The sequence below is a fragment of the Leuresthes tenuis genome, unplaced genomic scaffold (assembly GCF_036924035.1).
Source record: "Leuresthes tenuis unplaced genomic scaffold, fLeuTen1.0.hap1 SCAF_4, whole genome shotgun sequence".
Classification (NCBI taxonomy): domain Eukaryota; kingdom Metazoa; phylum Chordata; class Actinopteri; order Atheriniformes; family Atherinopsidae; genus Leuresthes; species Leuresthes tenuis.
Genome location: NW_027325358.1, coordinates 22,882,278 through 22,891,412, shown reverse-complemented (window position 1 = coordinate 22,891,412; position 9,135 = coordinate 22,882,278). Strand labels below are relative to the sequence as shown.

The 9,135-nt window shown below is 45.4% G+C and overlaps 1 protein-coding gene across 1 annotated transcript; it reads right to left on the bottom strand.

Moving 5' to 3' along the window:
- Positions 1-433: 433 nt before the first annotated feature.
- On the bottom strand, positions 434-8,435 carry rfc1 (replication factor C (activator 1) 1). Its single transcript, XM_072383266.1, has 23 exons — positions 8,314-8,435; positions 7,785-7,934; positions 7,626-7,701; positions 7,374-7,490; positions 6,936-7,243; positions 6,699-6,773; positions 5,941-6,018; positions 5,525-5,863; positions 5,298-5,411; positions 4,778-4,957; positions 4,380-4,484; positions 3,797-4,220; positions 3,587-3,699; positions 3,371-3,485; positions 3,094-3,182; positions 2,792-2,929; positions 2,593-2,688; positions 2,259-2,512; positions 2,042-2,159; positions 1,702-1,847; positions 1,393-1,606; positions 1,114-1,299; positions 434-1,014 (listed from the first exon to the last, which is right to left on the bottom strand). The coding sequence occupies exons 1-23, from the start codon at positions 8,314-8,316 to the stop codon at positions 913-915; spliced, it is 3,540 nt and encodes a 1,179-aa protein (XP_072239367.1). The 5' UTR covers positions 8,317-8,435; the 3' UTR covers positions 434-912.
- Between the last annotated feature and the right edge of the window lie 700 nt (positions 8,436-9,135).

Sequence of the window (9,135 nt, the reverse complement as noted above, 5' to 3'; positions counted from 1 at the left end):
CTTTTTGATTACCATAAAAAGGCAGGAGGTAGAGCGTTGTCCACGCTGCGGTGAACAGGAGGAAAGTGGAGGTTTTACGAGAAGTTTGTGGGCACAGTCTACAGATGGAGACGTTGTTCATTGCAATGTAGTGAGTGGACGGTGAAATCTCCAACTTCGAACAGAAGTAATGTTCGTTAAAGGAGCAGCTCGAGCGTTTTAAGGTGCCAACACCGTGATGCATTTGACATCATTATTGAAATCTTCACACAGAGTATTATTTAGATTTTCTAGCACAAACTGTCTTGTGCAGGAATAGATTTATTTATTTTTAAATGGTTTTCTGAGGAATCGACACATTTAAGAAGTGCGATACCTCCTGAAACCATTAACACAAGGCTCTGTTAAACTGGGAGCATCTTTGCGTTTGGAAATAAAAACACCAGCACTCATGAGCAGCATATTTCTCTATTACAAAATTGAAATTTACATGAAAAATGATACTGACGGTAGCACAACAGCAAAGAAAATTTCCGTTTTGTTCTTGTAGCAAAAAGGTAACAGTCTTTTTCTTTGTCAGGGTTACATTATTTACATCCTCGACAGCTCGACTCCAAACTAACGACTGGAGAAATGCGCGTTACTCCCGACGAGACGTGGAACTACAGACGTGCACAGACATGATAATGAGCAGATAATATGCATCATTTGTTCAGTATGGAGACACCAGAAGTTTAAAAAAAAAAATAAACAGGAAAAGAGCATTCTCAGAAGTGCGTTGAAATCAACCGTAAAGGACAGATGAGTTCCCTGCTGTGTGGAGGACCAGTCTCACTACTTTCCGATGCTAATTTCTGGACTGACATAAGTGCGGGGAATAATGTTAGTTTGTGGAGACAGGCCAGAGCAGAAAGTTCCTTCTCCAGTTCCGAGTCATTTCTTAGCCTTGCCTTTCCCCTTGCCTTTGCCCTTGCCCTTGTCAGAACCTTCCTTCTTCTCCTTATTTGAGTCTTTAGTGGTTTTGGTCTTCTTCTGCTGCAGGGAGGAACAGGATTCATCAACAGAAAGTTTAAAAAAAAAAGAAAAAAGAAAAGAAGATGTTGCCACAGTATTTCACATGTTGAAAGCACTTACTTTGATCATAGCATCAGTTTTGAGCCCCTCTCCTTCGTCCTCAGACTCCTGACCGTTCAGATCCACGTCTTCCCCTCCCAACTCTGATTCGCCCCCACCGCCGCGGCGGCCCTTCTTCACGACTTGCAGGGAGTACGGCGTCAGGTGAACTTCTTTGTTGTACGCCCGTGTGAAAGCTGCCTTCACCTAGAAGGAAGCCGGAGGCAGAAGTGTCAGATTGAAGGTATTAAATGTCACCTCCGCCCCCTCGCAGCCACTAAAACTCTTCCTCGAGCTTACCTTGGAGTCGAGTTTGGAGTAGGGGTCGGGCTGTCCTCCCCAGGCACTAATCTCCATGATGCTGTCCACGTCCTCCTTGATGAGTTGATAGTCATCCAGCAGCTGAACGGCTTGACTGGCGCCCTCCGCTCCGTGCTTCTGAAGTGGACTCAGGAGCGCCTGCCGCAGGTAGTACAGGTAGTCCAGGTTCACCGCCTGTCTGCTGCTCAACGTCCTGCAGGAACACAGCACATCCAAAAGAAATATCAAAATAGGAGTTTGTGTTTAATAAAGTGCAAAGAATTAAAAAAAATAAAAAAAGAACCTCACTTTAAACTCATGTGAGAGGCCAGCTCCTGTACGATGCGAGAGTGTTTATTGGTGGAGGAGTTCTTTCCGAGCCAGCTTGGGAAGAGTGGGAAATGAGTCATGTAGCCTCTCATGAGCTCACCTGGTAGCACACTGGCATAGATGGCCTATGAACACACACACACACACTCATATGAACCTCTGTTATTCCCACACATGAGCGTGTGCGTTTTTGATTACTGCATAAATAAGCATCTTTAGTCGGGCTGTGAACAGATTGTGAATGCGCTCGAGGTCGCTCTCAGAGTGAGAATGAGCAAGCGTTAAATAAAGTGTAAGCTTTCCTGTTGCTACGGGTTACCTGAGTAGGCAGCAGTGACCAGTTTTGCCTTGAGCGGATCTGTCTGTCCACCAGATCCCCGTCTGAGATGGAGTCCGCCGTCTTACTGAGCAGCACCAGGTGGGACTTCAGATCACCACTGGGAGAACCAGGACAGAACAGAGCCGTTAAAAGAACAGTTTGACAGCCGCGGCGACCGTTCTGAGCTTCACGGGGCCGAGGCGCCAGCGTGTCTCACCTAGCAGCAGCTGGACGAACGTTCAGGTAGTTTTCTTGGACGAACAGCGGCGCCAGCGAGTAGTCGTGGAAAAAGAGGTCCGACTTGTCGATGAGGCTCATGTGGGACGTTTCCTCCCCTGAGGCGAACACCTTCCTGCACACGTCAAACGGCCCCAGCTTCATGTCCTTGCGGGCGCGGGCTGCGTCAGACTTGCACTGGTCGTACGTCATCACCTTGTCTTTGGCTGACCACATGCTCAGGTTGTGAATCACCTGGAGCAACAAAAGCCAGGAATGTGAAGGGGAGAACATCTCAAACTCACTCAAAACATTTGATGCTTTGACTTCTTTACCTGTCGGACGTCCTGATTAGAGGCCAAGATCATTTCGTTAAGAGCTGGGGGCGGGATCTTGATTCCCTCCTTGTAGGCTATGGACATCATGGCTGCCTGAAAAGTTCAAAAGAAAAGAAGATTTTATTTTTTTTTTTTTTAAACTTTCCTTTCCTGTACAGACTAGGATCTGTTGAATGGAGGGAGGGAGGGTTTGCACCTTGATCTGCTCCACTCGCGGTCTCTGGAAGCGCAGATCAAAACAGTAGTTGGCCAACGACCTGATCTTTTGGTGGTTCCGATCGTTACACATGCAGATGATGGGAATCTTTGAACCTTTTATCAGGCCTATCATCTCCTACAGGAAGCACAAGGACAGAGGTTAGCCACCACGGAAATATGATAAAGACCTCCAATAACCACAGGAGCTAATGTTAGCTTTCAACTTCCTAAGCAGTCCTCAAAACAGCCAAATCAAATCTGAAGATGTTTTCTGAACGGAAGAGAAACGTCTTTGCTAACCTGGATTCCTCCGCGGTCCTCGTTACCGGCCATGCCATCAACCTCATCCATGATGAGGACGTGCTTGCTGCTCACCGTCTGAGACGTACCTACAACACCAAGAGAGAAGCAGCTGATGGCAGTTTCACCTCTAGATTAACAGAATGCTGATTCTCTAAAAGAAGAGAAATACACAGCAAACAGTGTGTTTTCATTTGTTCACTCGCATCACATCTTTTTAGCTTCGGTGCATCCGACACGATTAGAGGACAGAAACAAAGGTTAAAGAAGGACTCACCTTTGTAGAAGTTCTCAATACTGGTGTTGTTTAGCGACTCGGAAACGACTTCCTTCAGACTGTTTTTGCTGCGAGTGCAGCTGGCGTTCATCTCCACATAGCTGAAGTCCAGCTCCTGCAAGCCCAAACGTTTAAACACGTTTAACAAAACGAAGGGTGCCGAATACACACCAAGTACAACCAGAGTGTAATCGCAGCTGGGGTTTTGCGTCTGACCTCGCAGACCAGTGCAGCTGTGGTGGTCTTCCCCACCCCCGGAGGTCCAGAGAGCAGAGCCGCTTTGTATCCCGATCCATCATCTTTCCCTCCTCCAAATTTCCCAAACCTTGCTGTCATTTGGTAAAAAAAAAAAACACAGTTTAAAACAGATTTATTCTTAAAGCACATAAAATTCAATGGAATAAAATGAGCTCAGTTTTCTACTACCTGCTGGCTTGCTGCCGCTGCCGCTGCCGTGGTGTTTGTGCCAGTTCTGCAGCCAGCGCAGCAGCTTGTTGGCACAGCTCTGATCCCCCTGCTGGCCGATCACAGTCTTCAGAGATTGTGGACGGTACTTGTCCACCCACAGCAGACTGGCGCCCTCCCCTGAAGGGGAAGGTCTCTGGGCTGATGAAGAGGAGGAAGCGGAGGAGGAAAGGCCCAGCTCCCTCCGGGCCATTGGACCAGAGCCTCTCCCAGACGGGGTGCTACCATCACTGGCCTTTGAACCGCGGCTCCGAGTCTGGCCGGTTTTCGACGGACTCGGCGTTTGAGGGGACCTGGAATTACCTTTGGAGGGAGAGACCTTCTGAGCTTTGGGGGTGCTCTTTGATGTCTGGCTGGGAGGAGTCCTGGTCTTGGAAGCTTTGCTCTAATTGATGAGAGTAGAAGAAAACGTGCCTGTTTTTGAACTGCTAATATAACCGAGGGCAAGACAGGTCAGATTTATCACTTAAAAAGCTTCAAATTTCCTGGCAAATGCAAACCAGTGTTTCAGCACACGAAACGAGGAGGAGACATGAGAACTGACCTCGGCTTCTGCGGCAATCTCATACTTTGACTTCTTCCCTGGTTTGGTCCTGATCAGCTCCAACAGGCCGTCTTCATCCAGAATGTTGGTGCCAAAACTCTCCGCCTGAGCAGTGCGAGACACATGGGGGTGTAAAACTGAACTGTTTCAAAACATTGTGTATTTGGAGGACTGATACCGTACAATGAGGAAAAAAGAAAAAGACAGGAAAGGGGAAATTCTGCATTAATTTCATGCAATTTTTTTTGCCCGTCTTTAAAAAAAAAAAACTATGATTTGACAGTTTTAATCGGTATTTTAATGCATCAGTGTAGTGGATTCTGCATCTGTGTCCAATAACATGCTTTTATTTAGCTGTACATTCCGCCTCCCACCCCAGAAGTTGACAGATGGGTCACCTTGTCGAGCTTTGAAACTCCGCTGTCTCGGCCCTGCACCAGGTAGCTGGTCTTCTTGCTGACGTTGCCCGTCACCTTGCCTCCATAGCGCTCAATAAGAGATTTGGCATCATCCCGCTCCATTGACTCCAGGACTCCCGTCAGCACAAAGACGCAGCCCTCCAAACAGTTCTCTGCTCCCTGGAAAAACAGAAGTATAAAGTCAGGGTCCTGACGGCATGTAAACAGAATATTTACCAGAGAAAAATGTCATTTCTACCGTCGCTTTTTTGACTAAATAGCTGCCTCCAGTTGTTTTTTGCCAACTCATTTTTAGCAACACTTCAACGTAAGAAGAAATCAAATAAGACTTGTCCTCCACGTGGCTGGTGATATTTGGCTATTAAATCAGATATTGTAAATATGAAATGATTTCCCTATGGTATAAACAGTGTATATGGTAGAATAATGTCTCCATACTTGGAGCTACGTTTATTAACTGTTATTTCCACAGATGCAGCTGATGGACAGCATGACACACCTTTGGGATTTCCTTGGAGCCCAGAGCTCGGGGTCCGTCCCTGTTGAGGAAGTTCCTGAAAGCTGCAGAGTTGCCCTTCTTCTTCTCTGCGTCATCAGGACTCGTACTTGTGCTCTGGTTAAGAAGCAAAGTAGAACGTCGAGCTGTTTTTTTTCTTTTTTTGTGTCATGTTAACCCCTGAAGTATTTATTGGTGGATGATGTCCAGCAGGAGTCGCTGTGACTCACCTCAGGTTTCTTCGGAGATGTTTTCACTGCTGTAGGTGTGGTTCCAGTTTTGGGTGTGAATTTTTTGTCTGAGATTGACGAAGCAATGGGCTCCTTCTTGGGAGAGATTTTAACTTTTGTGGGTGAAGTGGGCGTTTTACTTTTTGGTCCCTCATCCTTTTTCTTCATCGAGGCAAGCTTGGAACTGGTTTTGACTGTTGCGGGGCTCTTTTTGGGGGACGGACTAATCACATCCTCAGACGTCATCGACAGGCTGCGCGAGCTGCCTGCTGCAGTGCCCATGCTGCTCCTTTTTGGAGTCGTGGTTAGGTCTTGCTTTTCATCAGAGCTTTTGCGAGCCTGTGTGAGGACATGTAGATAATTGTATGCACATGGAAAGGTGTAGCATGAAAAGTGAATTTCTCACTGCTCTCTACCTTCTTGGCCTGCGGCTCCGTGTCCAGCATGGCCAGCGTTCTGGCAAACTCCTCGTCCTCATGGACTTGTTTCTCCAGCTGAGTGAACACAGATCGAAAAAAGGCAAAATGTATTGAATCAGAATTTGCAGGTTAAAATTGGCCATTTCCTTTTCTGCTAATGATCGCTTCACTGCTAACGTGCAACTCTGCTAGCAGGATGCCAGTGTTGACACACTTCACACTGTGGAAGTATTCGCATTATATTTTAATTAAGGATTTAAAAGGGCAGAAAGAAATTGTTACTGTGAAATACAAATGGTGCTGGCGGGAATAAGTGGCAGTTAGCTGCAAAGAACTCTACTTCTAAACACTGCTGCGCACAGGAAGGGGACTCGGTTTGGCCAAAACTGTCAGACTGATGAGCTTTCTGCTGGTCAGGTGGAAGAAATGCTACAAGGTCGATGAACAGAAGTCTACCCACCTCCTGGGTATTATAACATGTGAAAGCAACTGCAAAGGGATGCTCGTTTGTTATAAAAACATAACATGAAGGAAAATGATTAAGCATATAAGATTTTAGGGGGTGGAAACAGCTGAAGTGTTAAACCATAAATAAAAACCGTCTTTGAGGAAGGACGAGCGTTTAACTTCATCGTCGCCCGTGGCAACCACTGAATGTAAACAGAACTTTCTGTCAGTCTAAAAACCGACCGCCTGCGAACTCGCTTCATCTCCATCTACGTGCAAAATTGACCAGCGGACGTCGGTCGCCATACCTCCATGTCCTCTTCCATCTGCAGCTGTCGGGCGATTTCTTCATCACTTATCAGGTCATCGGTGTCTTGAGAGGGCTGAGAAACAGAGTTTTTTCTTTTAATAAAAGTTATCTGTTGTAAAAGGACCCTCATTTGAAAAGAGAGTTGATTGGATGAAACAAAAATATTTCATGATAACATTCAAGACAGCCAGAGGAGGGGAGAAGCGACAGCAAGACTGAACTGATCAGCACTCACAGCCTTCCGTTTTGTGCTTGCCACCAGCTTCTTGTCTGAGCGATGAATGGTCCCGCTGCCGAAGTAGTCCAACACCGAGGTGGGAGTTTGCTTGGGCTGAGGAGGCGGAGCTGACTTCGGGGTGGCAGGCGCAGGAGGGCTCTTCAGCCCAGTTTTCCCTTGGCTGGAGGATGGCTCGACGGGACACTTCGCCCCGCCGTTGGCTCCTGGACGACAACTTTGTGCATTTGGTTCTGTGCTTTTTGCATTGCCGTTCTGTTTGGGTTTGGAGCCCTTTTTCAAGGACTGAAAATTGTCACTGTCTGAGTCTACAGGCAGAAGAGAAAAACACCTTTCTCAATCAAAAACACATTTGGTGTATATGATGATATGTTTGTTTTTTCCCTCCTCAGCGTTAGTGAGATAGGAACAAGTGAAACGGTGCTTTGGGATGATAACCTGTTTCCGAGACATAATGCACGGGATCCTTTTTAGGAGCCGGCTCCGCTTTACTGGTCGCTGCTTTGTCTTTGGAGGATTTCTTTGACTTCATCACCGGCTCCTCTTCCTCCGAGTCTGAAGAGCACAAAACACAAGAACATGCGTTGAAGACCGCTGAGGTGACAATAACGGACTGTGTCACTGCACAGGGGAAATGGACCGAATGGGGAGGGAATTAAAATGTATGTTTTTAATTTAAATGTGTCTTACCTGATACTATGACTGCATGCTTCTTTCGTTTTTTTTCACTGTCCTTGCGTGGCTCCTCTGCCTTAGAGCTTTTGACCTGAGGAGCATAAGTCAAAGCAAATAAGAGGAGGAAAGGAGGACACATTACAACTGGGAAGACAGAAGATAACATCTGCTTGCCTTGGTGGTCTTTTTCTTTTTCACTTCCTCATCTGAGGACTTTTCAGACTTTTTTTTCTTCTTCTTCTCCTCGTCTTTGAGGTTTCCATTTGGGGCAGGTTTCTGCACCGCAGGCTTTGCTGATGTCGGTGCAAAGAACCGCCTGATATCCTGTGCACACAAACATGCAAAAGCAAGAGAATTATAGGGTAGATGTTCTCTGGGGGTACAGATTGAGTCACTGCGCGTCCCTCCACAAACTCCATGCAAACAGATGCTTTTACAGTCCGAAGTTTTCACTGAGCATTTTTTTCCAACAAAGCTAGCAGACACGTGTGAGCCGTTAAAAATATAATGTGTCTCTCGTTTACTTGACAGCACAAGTTGATCCTCTTTAGCTGCAGCTAACACTCGCAGTACGTTTCAACACCTGCGAGCTTGTTTAACAAGACAGCGCGCTTGTTTTCCTGTTTATTCAACCACTTTGTTTGATGTGCAGTTTCTCGTCTTAACGAACAAAACGGTTTTTTTTTTTAAAAGGGCAACGTACCATTTTTAACGCGTTTTCTGGCAGTGCTGTCGAAGGTTTGTTATCAGAGAAGTAAGAAAATCCTCCAACTGCTTGGCGCGAAGAGATTTCTGTTCGGTCGCCAGGAGATGACGCAACCGTAGATGGTCAGCGTACGTCAGTGCGTCATCCTCTTTATTTTCTTTTTTCCCTTTTATTAAAACGACAAAAAGTATAAACTCGTTAAAAAGTGCCCCATTTTTTTAATGTATTAATTTCCTTTATCGGTGTTTAAAGTTGTACTTCTTTAATCTTTATTTGCATCATCAGGTTAATAATTTTGATTTGAGTATAATTTTATCTGTAGAAGCTGGTACCAAACAGAAACATGTAACGGTATAATGCCGATTGTCAAGAGAGAAAATGTGTGTTAAAAAATATAAATGTATAAAAGGGTCTTCTGTTCCTTTTTGGAACAAATGAACACCGAAGGACGACCAATATCAGGCAGAAATTAAAGAATTATGGCTGAGATTCGAACATCTAATTTTCAAAGACAGCAGCAAAACAGATGTTAGCAAAACTCATAAGAGTTTAATAAAACTAGCCGAAGCTAAATCAGACATACCAATTACTATATTACTAAAAGCAAAATTTGAGAATAACTGAATAACTCCATCATATGAAACAGACGAATCAAATCAGATCTGACAGGCATCTGCAGATGCATTCAGCACAGAAACAGGTGACCTTTTTAAAGCATTAAAACGTCTGACATTTGCAGGGATTATAAATCTATAAACAGAATTTGCACATCAAAATAAGAAAATGGACATTTATCTGTTGTTATGAACTGCAGAATCT

Coding starts and splice junctions, on each gene's coding strand:
- rfc1 (XM_072383266.1), bottom strand. Junction 6,774..6,935: donor CAAGCACAAAACGGAAGGCT/GTGAGTGCTGAT, acceptor TCTGTTTCTCAG/CCCTCTCAAGACACCGATGA. Junction 2,689..2,791: donor CGCGAGTGGAGCAGATCAAG/GTGCAAACCCTC, acceptor TGAACTTTTCAG/GCAGCCATGATGTCCATAGC.